The 17014-nt window shown below is 43.7% G+C and overlaps 1 protein-coding gene across 1 annotated transcript in view; it reads left to right on the top strand.

The window, feature by feature from the left end:
- The first annotated feature begins 2801 nt into the window (after positions 1–2801).
- gtf3c2 (general transcription factor IIIC, polypeptide 2, beta) overlaps positions 2802–17014 on the top strand; it is a 19848-nt gene continuing 5635 nt past the window's right edge. Inside the window, exons 1-15 of the mRNA XM_069172367.1 lie at positions 2802–3079; positions 3825–3917; positions 4106–4736; positions 5456–5574; positions 6342–6532; positions 7162–7247; positions 7691–7768; positions 8038–8139; positions 9101–9322; positions 9548–9659; positions 9788–9905; positions 13962–13993; positions 14118–14247; positions 14527–14671; positions 16403–16564. Coding sequence (XP_069028468.1) covers positions 3893–3917; positions 4106–4736; positions 5456–5574; positions 6342–6532; positions 7162–7247; positions 7691–7768; positions 8038–8139; positions 9101–9322; positions 9548–9659; positions 9788–9905; positions 13962–13993; positions 14118–14247; positions 14527–14671; positions 16403–16564 — 2153 coding nt within the window. The 5' untranslated portion in view covers positions 2802–3079; positions 3825–3892. The remainder of the gene's footprint in view (positions 3080–3824; positions 3918–4105; positions 4737–5455; positions 5575–6341; positions 6533–7161; positions 7248–7690; positions 7769–8037; positions 8140–9100; positions 9323–9547; positions 9660–9787; positions 9906–13961; positions 13994–14117; positions 14248–14526; positions 14672–16402; positions 16565–17014) is intronic.

The following is a 17014-nucleotide window of genomic DNA, read 5'->3' as shown; positions in this document are numbered from 1 at the left end:
GACGGACAATAATGAAGCAAATCCAAGTGACACACACGTTCGCTAATACTGGATTTTCAAAATAAAAGGGGGGAAAGATTAAGTCTTGCTCAGTTTATCTCCGTCCTCCACCGTACTTCTCTGCAGAGCGTCTCCAGCTGTTATTACAGAAATAATTAACAGAATGTAAAAACGTGTTGTTTCATTTGTGTGTTGCATTGTGCGAGATGCAACGTGTGAAGTTGTGAGTTTAAAGAGTTTTTGATCATTTCCAAAGAAACGGAAACAACAAAACAGTAAAAAAAAAAAAAAAAAAAAGTTTCAAATTTACCCCTGGAGTCGTCTTTACGATCAGTTTTGAGACATTTAATCTTGTAGTCTCTTCAAAGTGGCCGGAGTTTAGCCTCCTTGGGTTCCCCAATCAGATCGAGTCGGATCCACCGCTGGCTCCTCCCCCAACTCGTCCAAATATGGTCACTTCTGGTTGAAGAAAATAAAAAACAAGATGACGATGGCCAAAATGCTAAAACTGAATATGATCCCAAAAAAATATACACGTGCAAGAACGCATTATAATATTTACCAGATAAGTGAGGTGGCTTCCAGGTCATATTTCACCTCCCACTGGGGTGACGGTTCGCAGATGACGGGAAGCTAACAAGCGTTTAACGTGGAGGACGGTTGTTTTTTATCGTCTTTTTTCCTTCTTCAGCACATTTAACTGACCGCATGTAGCCTGATGTTTATGTACTCTGCATTTTTGTATCTACTACAGTGAGATCTGGTCTTTGTCAGTCATTTTGTATATTTTCTTTTTTTTTTTTTTACAACTTTTTTGCTATTTTGAATGTATTCAGTTATTTGTTTCCCGTCTCTCGTGCACTTCTGTTAAACCAGATTATTGAAATATTTTAACAAGATTTATTACCCTTTAATCAGTGAATATGTGAAAAAAAAAATTGAAAAAAAAAAAAAAAATTGCTTCACTCTTCATTGGCCTCCATCGGAACAGAACAGAAAACTTTTTAGCACATGGAAGTATTTCAAAAAATATTATTATTATTTTAAGAATGTAATACTTCTGTCATAAATGTCAATATTTTGAGTGCATAAGTTCCGTTCACACTGTTGAGTGCAGAAACATCGCAGTGCGCTACAACCAGGATGTTGCACTCTAAACTGTCCCCATCACGGCTATGTAGAGTAAGGGGGCGGGACTTAAAGGATTTTCAAAGTAAGGGGGCGGGACTTAAAGGATTTTCAAAGTTAAGGCATCTGAACACCAACACAAAAGTTGTTTGCTTTTTCACTCCAGGAGAATCACTGCGTTTTATTGAGCGTGTTAAACGGAGGGCGCTAAAAACGCATTGATTTCTGGGTAAAATAATGAACAGTTAACTCTTGTACTTTCACTGCTGGCGCTCCAGATGTGGTCAAACTGCTGCTGTGATGCTAACAGAAGCAGCTTCTTTTTTTTCCTTTTTTTTTAACCACTGCAGGTAACTGAAGAAAACCGTTGCATTATGTAACTTGAGTTTCATCAAAGACGACCAACAGGACAGGAAGTCAAAGTTTTGACTGCAGAGAGGAGCAGCGAGAGAATTTGTTTTATTTTGTTTCCAAGTCCTGGATGTTTAGTTTTGATCGTTTAAAACCTCCGAAAGGCGAAGCGGGTTTTTTTTCGAAGGTTTTTTTTTTTTTTTTTATCCTGTGGTCGGGCTACATACCATAATGCTGACGTAGTGTTATTAAAAGTGCAGTAATAGAGATTTAATGAAAAGTGAAAATAACGTCTTGTGTGACCTCCATCGTCCGTACAGAAAACAAATATAACATCATTCAGACCAGATTAGAATTAAAGGTTTGGTCAGTTTGTATCATTTATAAACACAAAGAAAGCTCTTCGCTTTTTTATTTTTATTTTTGCGAGACATAATTTCTATTAAAGTGAAAGTAGTTCCTGTCTCAACCAACACGGCATTAAAACTCTGTATATTGAACATGTTACTACCTGGTTGTTGTTTTTTTAGAGGTTATGTGCTGCTCGTGTTATAACAGCAGATAATTAAAGGTTTAATTCATGATTATTTTGGTTTTTTTTTTTTTGTCTCTCAGTGATATTAATGTTCCCTAATTGAAGTCTCTATCTGGATAATGTTTTGTATTTTGTAGCGCAGCAGCAAGTGGTCCATGTCAAACCCGGTGCCTCAGTCCTGGACTTCATCGTTCCCCCTCAAACAATTCTCACAGTGGTTCCACCTGCAGAACATCCTCCCCCCACCAGGTACAGCAGGTTTTTAATATTCAATGTAAGACTGAACAAAAATATGTTTTAAAGTGACGTTTCACTGCTTTAATCAATCCATCAGACTTTATTTGTATAAAAAAATTTTTTATGCAAATGACATATAACACTTAATAAAACCCACTAAAATGCATTAATAAATAGTCCAAAAAAAATCAATAAAATTCACCTAAAAATTTAATAAAATATTAAGATAAATGACCATGTCAATAAAATGAATAAAATCATATTAAAAATATAATCTACTAAAAAAGATGTACCAAGAAGTAAAACCAGGTAAGATGTATAAATAGATAGTTAAATTAAATACATAAAATAAATTACAATATGAATAAAATAAATCAAATTCGATTAAAAATGTAATAATCCACTTCAAAAAGAAATACCAAGAAGTAAAACCAGGTCAAATGCTCTTATATCCAGCCGAGGTCTGGGTCTTGCTTGTCGTTGGTGTAGTTCCCCTCTGGGCTGATAGGGGGCGGTGCGGCCCACCACGCTCGTACAGTAACATGGCGGTCTGATCTGATGTAAGCGGACTGTGTTGTCTCAGCAACCCGAAACCGGTGGAAAACGACGCGGAGATGTTTGCACTTCGTCACCCGTGAAAGAAAAACGTCCGGATCCGAGTTCCCGGTGCGTCGCCGCGGCTCCCGTGATCTTCCCCGGCGTCCTTCACCGGCAGCGGAGTTTGGGACTCGAACCGCGGAGCGGCCAGAATCCGGAGCTCTCCCCGCGTCCGGTAACGCGGTCTTTCAGCCTTCGCCACCGAGGAAGGAAACCGCGGCGGCGGGCAGGGTGAGCTTTTAACGGTGCTCGTAGTCGGTCACGAGTTTTATTTATTTTTATTTTTTTTTAAGGGTGCATTTCTTTTCATTCCACTTCCACTTTAGCTCGTTAGCGTTAGCATTGAGTGTTAGCGGAATAACGTGGCTAAAAGACGACTAGCTGGAGGTGGTGGAGGGGGGGAGGAGGGGGAACGATTTACACAAGTTTATTTACTTAAATAACTCGGTGCTTCGTATGTTTTGCGTTTGAATTGCGTGCCGAATTCACGAGCGACTTTAACATATTAAGGATACCGAGTTTTTGTGCCCGTATTGCACGTGTGCGCTCGCCGGTAGAGAAAACGGCTTAAAACGGTGACATCATTGAACGGGGTTCGGCTCGTTAAACTCGGACTCGGTGGGGTATCGACGCGGTGCCGGTCCGTGTACTCCGCTTTTCCGCAGTGATTATTTAAACTACTCAGCCGAGCTATTCGGGGGAATATACCTGTTTTTGCTGTTATTTTCTGTCACTATTATGGGATAGCAGCTGACTTACTCCGAGCTCAAGCAGGAAGAAACCGAAGTATTATGATGAAATAGGACCATTACTGTGCAGTTACTGTAGTGAGCCATCTTACGGCGGTTCTTGGTACTGCATTTAAAAAAAAAAAAAAAAGTTTTACAATTATTGTGGTGAGCGATAAAATACTTTAGTTTTCTTTTTTGTTAAAATTTCTTTGTCATCTTTTTTTTTCTATTTTCTTTTTTTCAAGAGAAGGAAGTCGCTCCACACGAGGAAGCATCGACCAAGGCGCCCACAGCACCAGAAACCCAGTCTCCTATGGATCCCATTGACTCCAGACAAGGTCGGTCAACATAACTGGATCAGCCCTAAACATCTATCGATTCCTTTGAAATGAATATCGACAGGCAATCTCATTCATTACATTTTGTATACTTGACTATACTTTTGTTGTGCACACTCCGAACATCGTGTCTGCGGTACTGTCATAATTATTCATTCTAATTTGTGCTCGTTTTCTTTCATTTCCAGGGCAAGACAAGCCGTCGGAGCAAAGTTTGGATTTAACACCCAGCTCAAAAGGACGACAGCGAAGGAAAAATACCAAATATTTAGATTACGAAACCGAGGACACGATTATCGTACAAACTTTCCAACAGAAAAGGCCGAGAAAGAGCCCGGAAGGAAAAGAGGCCGCTTCTCTGAAGACTCCGGAAAAGAGAGGAAGACCCAAAGCCGCGAAGCGACGAGCCGAAGACGAAGCACCCGCGGAGTCTGTCGAACAAACCGCGGAGGAGACGGCGAATAAACCGACGAGTGCCAAGAAAACACCGGCGAAAAAGACTCCCGCTAAAAAGACTCCCGCTAAAAAGACTCCCGCTAAAAAAACACCCGCTAAAAAAACACCAGCAAAAAAAACTCCAGCAAAAAAAACTCCAGCAAAAAAAACACCAGCAAAAAAAACTCCCGCTAAAAAGACTCCCGCTGTCGGTGAAGACCTCGCAGCCGGAGAGGCCGCGAAGCAGGAAAATGGGACTCCAAAGCCGAAGAGAAAGAACGTCAAGAAGCAGCCGGTGCCGGAACCGGAACCGGTCAAACCTCCGGCTGAACCCGAGGAGGAGCCCGAACCAGGGGGCCGCCGGCGGAGAGGGGCCGCCAAGGCGTAAGTTACATCATAGATACTGAAAGAAAAAAAAAGTTCCTTGTCAGACATGCTTATTAACACTTATTAACACATATTAACACTTATTAACCCTTATTAACACATATTAACACTTATTAACACTTATTAACACATATTAACACTTATTAACACTTATTAACCCTTATTAACACTTATTAACCCTTATTAACACATTTTGTATCACAACAGCTTAAAACATTTTTTATATGCATTTCTTTATGTTTTCAGTTTATTACACAAGCTTGTCAAATAAATTGTTCTTATATAAGATTTAATTCATAAAATCCAGTAACTCACAAGACCCCGTGTGAAACCGGACGGCTTTTATTTTGAAAAGCCGCGGCGGAACTGGACAACATTCGATCTCTCGCTCACTCGGCGACAGACGCTCTTTATAGCTCCGCCTCCTGCTGTTGCAGTCCAGCTAAAAAAAAAAAATGTTGTATTTCTGTTATTTACCTAATTTCTGAGCAGCCGTTTTGTTTCCATGTCAGTGGGAGAGTCTCCGTCGCTGTGTTTCTGTCCTCTGATCTCTGCGTGTCGCACTGTGGGCGGAGCTTAAACCTTCAAACTTGTTCAAACCTCCATCGGTGTCGCCAGAAACGGGTTCGCGGGCTACCGGTAGTTTGTGATGTAGACGTACGAGACGAACGGACGGCAGCTTCACGCATCTATTTAACGTGAACCAATTCTCCCAGGGCCTTGAAGTACCTCCAAAATTTGGCCAAAGAGGCGCTCGCTCATCCCGGTGACGAACCCGGATCCCAGTCGGGCGAAGATGCCGGATACGAACAGAAAGCTCCCAAAGGAAACAAAGGTACGTAAAATCCCTCTTATCCTCTCGATGCACCCGATCACAGCCAATCACAGCCGAGCACGACATCGGACCACCTCGTCTCCTCGCGTAATCGGCTCCTCCGGGAAATCGTCATCTCGCGATCGCGGAAAACGTGGCCTTCACAATAAAACTTTGTCACGAAATACTTCATATCAATGGAAGTGATTACGTATCACTGCATGCTACCGAAAATGTATACACACGTCAAGCAGTCAGAGACGTCACTTTGTTTTTGTGCATACGGTCGTATGTTAAATTAAAACAAATTAAACGGCATCTAAAGCTCTTATTTTGAAGGGCTGATGTAGTCGTATTTCATAGTAGTCGCAGAATGTCTGTTCTGTAAAACTTTTAGGATAATTGTTTTTGGTAACTTTAAAAAAAATAGTTTAGAACTCAAACACGTCTGTGACGTGCAGCATGATTATTATTAGGAAGTGATTACATATTTATTCCTTTATCGGCCGGTGCTTAAAATAAAAAATTTTAAAAATCACATTTTTTGTTCTTTTTCTAATTCGCGCAATTTTACGCAAAAAAAAAAAAAAAACCTCACTTAAAACCCAAACAACTTACATCGCGAATTTGAAGAAAAATCCACCACAAAATCAAAAATGTTTGATCGCAAAACAATCATAAAAAATGTTTTTCCCCAATTTGAAATGTATTACGTTTGCAACGTTACTCGTTTTAGGGACTTCCTGGTCCAAACCAGACGGCCTCAGTTCCTCTTCATGTTCCCGCAGTGCGTAAAGGTCAGAAGAGGAAGCGACGCGACAGCGACGCCGCCGAGGACGAAGACTTCGTGCCGGACGGCGAAGAAGAGGAGATCGAGGAGGAGCTGGACGACGGTGAGGAAGGCGTGGAATCCGACCTGGACTCCGACCCGGGAACGTGCGGAAGAAGTCCGCCGATTTTTCACGGCAGCAGAAACAACGTATGTCGGTTTTTTAATTTTTATTTTAATTTTTCCTCTCGTTTGTTATCCGTGCCGGCCAGTTTGTGGGCGTTTCAAAACTTTTCAAAACTTTAGAGTCATTATTATTTGAGCTTTTATCAAAGTAAAAATAATAATAATAATAATAGAGCCGACGCTTATTTTTGAGTCTCGTGTGGTTTTCAGGCTAAAAAAAAATATACCTCGGTGTATGTTTATGTACATATCGTAGCAGAAACCCGTTGTGGGCTCTAGTTACATCACGTAGACACCGTACCAGGTGAGGGGAGGTGTTTGTCTTCGCTGCTGTCTCGCTATGTACGCGGGTAAACAAAAACAAAAACACACACATGGTGTCGTGGCAGTAAATTTGGCCGAATTTTTGAATCTTGTGGGTTTTTTTTTAAATTTGGCAACTCGTCTCATTAGTAACTCGTCTCCATAAGTGTTGTGTCACGGAGACTCCAGTAAACCGTCTCCGCCAGAGGAGCGATTCGAAAGAGATCTCTATGAGTACGAAGCGTCAAAACTGAGATCCTACGTTATCTAAACGTCAGGAATCCTCATGAATTAGACCCCAAAAAATTGAAGATAAATAACCTCATCCGTGTCGTCTTTTCCACCCGCAGACGGGCTCGTACGGCCGACCGCTCAACGGACTCGGCCTCTCCGTCATGAGACCCGTCTGGGACGCCGCCGAGGTGACCAAGAAATTGTAAGTTAGCTCCGCCCACCGCTCTGCTCCAAGGTTGTTGTTGTTGTTTTTGTTTTTCAGAGATTAAACTTAAAATAAAACAACTCAGACTTCTGGTTTGTTTTTAAAAGGGAAAAAAAGGTTCAACATTGTGTTGTTTTTGTCACGGCGCTTCTATGACACCTGACACGTTGAGATTTTCCAAAACTACCAGACAGAAATCTGTTTGAAATTATGTCTCCTTTTTGTTCTGACCAAATACATACAAAAATAAAATAAAAACAATAGTTATAAACGCACAGAGGTGCAAAACAGCAGTAAAAAAAAAAAAACACTGACAAACAAGAACTCGGTCAGTTAACTGCTGGTTATTTTGAACTGTGTGTGTGTGTGTGTGTGTGTGTGTGTGTGTGTGTGTGTGTGTGTGTGTGTGTGTGTGTGTGTGTGTGTGTGTGTTTTCTCAGCCGGGAGGAGCACCACAGCAGCTGGGTGTTCCCGGAGTGGGTTCCCTCCACCAGCGACTGGGACCCGGTGCCACAAAGGTACTTTCTTTTAATCCCTTTAATTAAATCCAGTTTCAAACCGGATTAACTCACTAAAGTTTAACACTTGATGTTTTTATTTTTGAAACACTGTGCTTAATTACTGATTTAGTTCATATAGTTTTAACCCTCAAAAAAACATCTAAGCACAGAAAAAGATCTCAAGAAGCACGTAGTTATTTAGTGTTGGGATGTGGCCTTCGTGTTAAAGTCCATTATTAAAAAAAAAAAAAGAAATTATATTTGTGTGTGATTTCTGTGTTTTTCAGCGACGTGGAGAAGTACCTCCCTCAGGAGCTCCGGTCGCCGGCTTTCAAAGTGTCCAGAGACGGTCTGAAGAAGGAGGCGACGCCGCTGCAAACACTCAGCAGGTGACGCCGAAAAACGTCCAAATATACACACGGTTCAACATTCAGTATCTTTTATGACTTTCATAGAGAAGCGCGTTAATCCGGGTGTTAATTCATCGTTTGATTACTGCCGTGTCTCATTTGGAAACGTCAAGTAAAACAAAAAAAATAATGTCAGAACACTTTTTTGTCACTCGTTTGACTCCTTTGTTTTGTTTTTTTTACTTTTTTTTGTTGTTTTTTTTACCAGCGGTCACGTCACCCGTTGTTTTTTTGGTTTTATTTTGAACGGTCGTTATGAAGCTGAGAAAAATTGCTCAAGAGGTTCAAAATCAAACATATCGGACATTTATTCTTGCAAGAAGGAGCAAATACATGGACACTCAAAGAAGGATGTCCAGCATTGCTCCCAGATCTCCTCCGTACGGCAGCTTTTATACAGTGTGACAAACAGTTGACACTCACCCCCACTCACTTTGTATCTGCTTTCGTATGGTGATACTGAGTTGGTTGCAGGTCACAAGATAAGGACACAGGGGAGTCGTCGATTAGATGCGGAAAGTAAAACAAAAAGGAACTTTCCAGGAGTCGCTTGCAAATAAGAGAGAAACAAAAGAAACCTTTCGGAGCCGCTTGATGAGAAACTTTCCGGAGTCACTTCCAGACAAGAAGAGACAATATTTTGTCTTTCCATCAGAAGCCTCCAGTTCAGATATCAGTTTACGACATCTCGCTGGTTTACGAGTGGGTTTGGCAGCCGGAAGAGACCGATATTTGGACGAGCTAACCTCTCCTAGTGGCACTCGGTGGTATTGCAGCTTAAAGACACTTCGGAAGCTACGTTCACTTTCATATTCAGTCTGCTGTTCTGCGTCAATCCTGATGATTGTTTTTTTTTGTTGGTTTCCAGTAAAAAAAAAAAAAAAAGAAGAATTAAAGTCGCTAATTCTATGTTTTTTTCCCCCGTCCGGTCAGGTTCGAGGCGGGTGCCGGCTCACCCGGAGCGCTGGGACATGCTGCTGTACGCCGGCGGGCCGGTCTGGTCCCTGGAGTGGTGCCCGACGCCCGACGGAGCTCCCGCCACTCAGTACGTCGCCCTGGCCGGCCACCGAGCGATGGACGAGGAGCACTACGCCAACCGGACCTGCGCCGGGCCCGGACTCGTTCAGCTGTGGGACGTCGGCAAACTGGAGTACAACAGCAGGTACGTATCGTACCAGGTATTATTTTTACAGAGTATAAAATAAAAATAAAAATAAAAAAGTCAGAAACACTCGCTAACTTCCCAGAACTCATGGTTTTTTTTTTTGTTTGTTTTGTTTTTAGCAGATCAGTCGTAAATAATTTGACTTGACAGACTTGAACTTGGATTGAACGAGTATTTTTCTTCTACCCACGAGTACTTCTATGTTCATTTTTTTTCCCTCAGACCGGACTCCCAGCCGGCTCTGGCCTACGGTTTGGCCCAGGACCACGGCTTCATCTGGCATCTGAAGTGGTGTCCCGCGGGAGGCTGGGAGCTTCCCAACTGCGTCAGAAAGGTGAGCCTTTTTATTTAATTTAATTTTTTATTTTATAAAGACTATTATGAAGTGTGTTTTTGCCTTTTTGCTGCCGGTACCTGATTTTGAAACTCCAACATTTTGGATGACCCCCCCCCCCCCAAAAGGCTCCCTTCCTGCCCAGACTGGGTCTTCTAGCCGTGGCCACCTCCAACGGCGTGGTCACCATTTACAGCCTGCCTCACCCGGACGCTCTGCTCTCCAACAAGAAGCTGGCTAACTCCGGTAAGACTCTTCCCGATTTCCCTCCAGATTTTCTGAAACCATTTATTTACAAGTATGGAAGCGGTGACCTCGAGTGTTACACTCCTGTGAGGCGTGCGTGTTCAAAAAAAAAACCCGTTGATATATCGATATTTACGCTTTATTAATTGGACTCGCTTGGAGCCATTCGGTGTCCTTCTCTACTCGAAGCACTCAAGACACGTTTTCGTCCACAAGCGTGCGATTGGGGAAAAACAACAGGAGTTTTTAAACCGGCGCGCAACCGTGAAGTGTGTCCAGCAGAGGGCGGTGTCGGCCTTCTAAAAGTCTCGAGTCGGCACGTTGGTGCTTTCTGCTGTCGGCGGTGAGGACGCAGGACTGCAGCGAAGCAGTAAATCTGTAAAACAACAACAAGCAGCGTCAACCTCAACCTCGTCTGTAATGTGAAATGCGCTGTAAAGAGGCGTTCAAACTATCAGGAATTTACAGCTTTTAGGATGGCGGGGACCAGCTGTCAGCAGTTTGAGCAGTACTTGGACAAATTATTTTGTTTGTGAACAAATTAAAAAAATATCTGAAGGTTTCAAACTCTGCGTGTTACACGAGCTGCTTGAACTCAAACGGTGTTAAAAAGCGTGTGATCGATCAAAAACGACGCCTTGTCCATCGTATCAGACACGGACCTCGTTACTGGACCAGAACAGACGACCCGTCCCGTCCCCCCGTCCCGTCCCCCCTCCCGTCCCCCTTCCATGAAAGGACGGTATCCACGACAACAACCTCTGCTGATTTAGTGCTCGAAGGGTCTATAAAACTGTCTCACGCAGCTTTAACAACGACGGTAGTTAAGACTCGAGAACATGCGCACACACACACACACACACTACACACACACACTACACACACACTACACACACACACACACACACACACACACACACACATTCAGATCACCTTCGTCAGCCGCCCCTCTGGGGCTCTGCTAATAGAAGACTGTACGAATGAGATTAATGGCCAGTTTATCTGCCACATCCATCAATACACAGCAACCCCCAGTTGTGTGTGTGTGTGTGTGTGTGTGTGTGTGTGTGTGTGTGTGTGTGTGTGTGTGTTTATCTCTCTGCCCAGCGCTTACGGGCTAATCTGATTAAAACACAACAGCAGTCTGAGATCAGAGCATTTCAGCGCCTTAAAAATAAAAAAAAATAAAAATAAAATTCTCACACTTGAACTGGATCCCGTTAAAAGCTTCTTTTAACGCCAGCGTGACCGGAGCTTCGTAAAGGATGCTCGTCACGTACGTTCACGTTATGAAAGACAAACACCTGCAGCGTGGGCCGTTAGTATTTATCTTATTATTCCAGCTCTTGGTGTATTTCTACGCGTCGCCACAGAGGAGCTCACGCACACTCCGCTGTGTCCATATTTAAACGAAGCACATCAGACTGTATCACACACCGCTTGGTTTTACAATGAAGAAAAACGCCTGCTGTCTCAATTCAGGCATTAAAAGATGTATAAAACTTGACATTTCCACTATTTTTTATTATAATTTTTTCCTTCACCCCACCACCACCACCACCACCACCACCACCACCTCGCCATCGCTTCGTGGCTTCTTGGTTTCCATTTCATTTCGTAGCCACGGATCATCGGATCCAGTTTCCAAAGAGCTACTTCATCACCCCCCTCCCCACCCCTTCCCCCCCACCCCCGCTTCCAACTATAGGTTATTGTTATTGGATAGAAAGGTTGCAGAGCGCTCACAGTTGAAGAGATCTGCAGAGACGAGGACTTGTACGGTCGTGAGCCCGAATTGTAGAAACGCTGAGCTCGACGTCCCCCAATGCACCAATAAAAAATAAATAAATTTAAAAAAAGTAAAATAACGTAATAAATTACTGCTGGATTTCTCTATTTTTCTTCCAACGTGAAGGTTTAACTGTTGCAACTCTTTACTTACTTACGAGGAGAAACGGTGAAATACACCTCTGAAATAGTCACTATTGCCACCAGTTAAATTCAGTGTTCAACAGCGGTTGGCAAACGGCTTTCGGGTGCGTTAGCGCCACCTTCTGGTGGTAACCACGCATTTTTATTCACTATTTTAAAATTGATTTTACTGGTCTTATTTTGATAATTAAAAGGCATTTTCTTCTTAGCCGTGGTCACGAGATAAAAGTAAAAATTTTTTTTTTAAAAAGTCAACTGAAATGCAAAATTTAAGAAACAAAAATAAACCGAGTGAAAAATGACCACCTCTCTTCTTTTAGCCCGACACCGTGAGCGGTAATTGAATGCAGATTTGTGGCTGTTACCAAAAAAAAGCTGCAGAAATCGGAGGAGGCGGAGGAAGAGGAGGAGGAAGAGGAGGAGGAGGAGGAGGGGAGAAAACGCGAGAAAAAGGCGTCGTGGACTCGCCATAATTTACAGCGCCGTTCAAGACAAGGATCTATAATTGAAATGACAAAAGAAGATGCATCACCGAGCCGGTTGTTAGTGTTGAGAGCTGCGAAATACAGGTCGTCGTATAGACCCCCCCCCCACCCCCCCATCCCCCGAAACTGTCAATCATCGAGGCCTTGCTCGGGATGGGGGGTGGGGGGGTAGTTAAAGTGCGTCAGCGTGTGTTGTATTTTGATCTCATGCTGGTCTGTTATTACTCTGGTAGTTCAGGGTTTTTGTGTTGTTGTTGTTGTTTTTTTCAGATTAACAGATATATAGATTTAGTTTTTTCCACTACAGCAGCACGACCGGGTGCCGAGCAAAGCAATGAAATAAATAGAAGTAGTGAAAAAATATTAAATATAAAAATAAAAAAAAAAGTTTAAATGCACATTATATACAAATAAAAGTAGAATAATATTAAATTAAACTAAACTGGTTTTTTGAATGGAGGCGTTTACAGGAGCAGAGGGGCATGTCTGGTTTGATTGACATGCCTGGGGGGGTGCAGTCGTGGTTTATAGGTGGGTGAAGTGTCCTCGGATCTACCTCTTGCCCCCCCCCCCCTCCCAAGTTTGTCCAAATATGGTCACTTCTGGCTATTTAAAAAAAATTAAAAAAGTCGGCGACGGACAAAATGGCGGATTCGAGGCGTCAAAATGTCCGTTTCACAAACCGACGGACGACGTCGCGGTTCGCCGCTTCCAACTCAAGCGGGTAGAAGAGCGAACCCGTTGGCTCCGCCTCTCGCCTCACCGGCAGCGTTTCGATACCCGCTCGCGACACCCGAGATCGACTCCCCACTTGCGTCGCCTCGCGCGGACAAAGACGCTGACTCGACAAGATTATTTATTTCACTGAAGGACATCACTTTAAACCACGCTGGGTAACACGAGTGGACGAACCGGTTCCCATCAGGTCTCCGGGGAGCCAAACGGGGGGGGGGGGGGGGGGGGGGGGGGGGGGGGGGAGGAGGTTTGATTTACAACCCCGAGAGGCTTAAATATAAAACAAATAAATAAATAAAAAGTACCAGCGTGTGTTTTTCTGAGGCGGGAGGTGAGTTGATGGAAAGCGCCGAAGGAGCAAAGAGGACACTATTGATCCGAAGTCTCCGTAATCTAAACCGGACGAGGACAAACTAATGATCCGGAAAAACAGGCCGACGCCCTTTTTTGTTGTTGTTGTTGTTTTGTTTGTTTGTTATTGGATTTTACATTTTAAAACACAACAGTGATCGTCGAGGCAGAATTATTGCCGACGCGGTTCCTAATGTCCGGTCTTTTTTGGTTTTTTTTTTTGTCCTTTAACCACGTTCAGCAATGTGTCGTCAACATTTCATATCTTAACCATAATTTGAATGATTCGAAGACTTGGCAGTTTGTTGATATTCCATCGAGGCTGTGACGTCACCCTTCACATCCCCATAGAGAACTTGGAATCGTCTTTTCCTGGTTTTAAAAGCTGCATTACACTAAACTGATGTAATCTTTTACCCGCTTTGTCGTTGAATCCAGATTATTAAGGATTATTTATGTAAACTGTTTCGTTAAAGCACCAATAATTATCCCCACAACGCTGTCACGACGTCGATGTGGAGTTTATTTAGTCAAAGTTTTTGTGTCTTTGCAGGAAACGACAGCGAAACGCCTCGAATACACAAGGTAGGAGAGCACTGACACGCGTTTCTTCTGATTTCATTCCCGCCGTCGCGATGTGAAAAGTCATGGGTTTACGTGTTTGTTTGTTTGTTTGTTTGTTTGTTTGTTTGTTTTTTTCCCTTCGCAGGCTCGAGGAGTCGTAACTCTGAAGCTGGGCTCCTTCAAAGCCCCTCGCCTCGAACGCAGCGGACTCGTCCTGTCGATGGATTGGCTGCCGGCGAAACCGCACAACATAATGGCTATCGGATTCTACGACGGTATGAAAATTGATCTCGTTCGGTGGGGGGAGGGGTGGGAGGAGGGGGGGTTCTTGATTAATTGGGTTTGAATGAAAGACAAAAAAAAAAAAAAAAATGAGCCGTCTGGAAATCACCTCCGGATCATTTTTTTAAAATTATTATTATTATTATTATTATTATTATTATTATTCATCGCTGAAGGAAAATGATCTTTTTCTACTAGAAAAACAATTTACAGCCGTTTTCTTTTTTTAATTTATTTAATTTTGTTTGTATTGTTTTATAATCTGTCTCCAGGTGTCGTCGGTTTGTGGGATCTGTCGACGAAGTCGGCCCTGCTGCGAGTTCGAGAGTCCGACAAGTCGCTGAGCCTGCTGCCCTACCGGAGCTTCTTCGCCCACGACCACGCCGTCCGCGCCGTGTCCTTCTGTCCCGCCGCCAGGTGAGCGCTCGCGGGACGTCCAGCTCGGCCTCGTTCTTTAAACTGGAGACAACCCAAATATTGTGACTTCAAAGTCGAGCGGCGACGTCGCCCGTCGGTTCGTGAACGGCCGCTACGAAGCGTCGAGTTCGGATCTTGGCGCGCACTCCCCCCCCCCCTCCCCGGCGGCCATCTTTGCTAGTTCGGAGCGGGTTTGGAGCAGGAAGTGACCGTATTTGGACGAGCTGGGGGAGGGGGAGGAGCCAGCGGTGGATCTGACTCGATCCGATTGGAAACCCGGCGAGACTAAGCCCCGCCCACCGATAGCCGTAACCTGACCGCACCACAGGCCTGTCAATCAAACAGACACGCCCCCACCCCCCAAAAACACATTTTAGAAGCTTATTCTTTAATTAATGATGAATTATTTTCCAGATGGACCTCCAGAAAACTAGAAGTACGAGCTTCAGGAGTTCCTACGTTAAGGCGTTAATTCAGGATGTAGCGTACGAGGCCCCCAACCGACCTTCAGCCCGCCGCCCCCCAAAATAACGAAAGCTCGATCTTCCCGCTCTGAATTATTTATCTCGGTTCAAAACCGGCCGAGAATAAAACGAGGCGTACTCGAAGAGGAAGGAAAGTTTGTTCTTAAATGGCAAGAGAGGAAAATCTGCGATATCGTAAAAAACATGGTACACGCTAACTGCCGATTGGCCCTCCACACGATGACAGAGGTGAAGTCATCGGTTACGTAACACGAGGCCATCGCTCAGGACGTCACGTTCACCCTCACCCCCCTCGCACATTATTGTTCTCCGCTCCGTAAGTCGGCTGAAGTATTCGCAGACGAGGGGAGGAGTGGAGGCTCATTTACATCACCTGTGTCTGGCTACAAGGATAAGAGTCAGCGGGGGGGGGGGGGCAATATCCTGGACAGAAATTGGCTTTTTTTTTATTAAAAATCTGATATTGCCCAGGCAGAGCGTCATCTTTTTTTTTTTTCTTTTCTTTTTTTTTAACTCTACCAGCATGAATCCGCGTAAATCGTCCTTTTAAGGAGCTGACGTGACGATCCACCTTAAAACAAAAAAAACGTGATTAATGCGGCCGTTAGCGAGCGGCCGTCCGGACCCTCGACGCCGATCAAGCTTTTAGGAGAACTGCCGACGGAGATGATTTTGCTCATCAAATACAAAGTGAATCAACTTCGTCCACGAGTTCATCGCAAAATAAAAAAATTCTCATTTCTTTTCAAAAGCAAAATTAGTTATAAATGAATATCATCATTATAACGATTTTACACTCGTATTTGTTCTTCTCTCTTTACTGGAGCAGTGACCCCCCCCCCCTCCCCCCATCACCCCCCCCTCCCCCCATATGTAAAAGGTGAATAACGGTTGAAGATTAATCCCACAGAGAGACGAAGAGGCCGGACGACACGTATCTTGTCTGGATCACTGGTTTTAATTACGCAGCCACATCGGAGGAGATAAAACTTCCTTTCTCATTTCTCTTCACATCCATATTCTAATTTTTTTTTTGGGGTGAGGGGGGGGTGATCGGCTTGTATTGATCGCTCCGTCTTCATTCGTCCTTTTACGGTTTTGATCAACTTTAAAGGAAAACGACAGATTTTGCAACAAAAAAATACACATAAAAAAAAAAAACTTTTTTTTTTTCTTCTTTCCACTAATTTGTAATTTTTTTTTTTTGATTTACCACGTTTCCTTCGATCTCTTTCGTCCTCTTCAGACACCTGCTGTCGACGGCGGGCGAGGACCGCTTCGTGAAGACGTGGGACCTCCGACGGCTCTACGAGCCCGTCACCGTTCAGAAACGCTACCTGACCAACGAGATCCACTGGCCGCTGGACGCGCCCGGCGTCCTGCTGGCCCAGGAGGTCGCCTACGTGCCGTAAGGAAGATCACATGTTGGGAATCGCACACAAAAAAAACAAAAAAATGTCATGTTTTTTTTCAAAGGATGAGACCTCTCTGTAATTTACCTCAAAATAATTTCAAGGATACGGGATTTGGACAATTGTAGAAAACCAAAAAATAAGAAATGCAGTGTAACCGAACTATCCACACCTTCAAAAACGACTCTGACACCGTCTGAAGTTTGATCTCACTTTTCTTGAGGTTGAAATCCAACACGTCACTTTTTGTTCAAAACGTTCGTTCGAGCTGGAAAACATGCCGTCTGTGCGCAGTTTGCGTTGTCATCCAGCAGAGGGCGCTCTGAACAAATCGCAACCTGGTCATTCCATATTCGTTCAATGTCATTTTTGGGAGAAAAAAAAAGCAACGGCTCTTAATTTAGACTTTAATAAGATTAGAAGATTAGCAAAATTCCCTTAGTGGG

Source organism: Embiotoca jacksoni, unplaced genomic scaffold, assembly GCF_022577435.1.
Source record: "Embiotoca jacksoni isolate LCO1_2020_lvr unplaced genomic scaffold, fEmbJac1.0.p SCAF_52, whole genome shotgun sequence".
Lineage (NCBI taxonomy): Eukaryota > Metazoa > Chordata > Actinopteri > Embiotocidae > Embiotoca > Embiotoca jacksoni.
The sequence above is the reverse complement of the archived record's forward strand: the minus strand, read 5'-3'. Positions and strand labels throughout refer to the sequence as shown.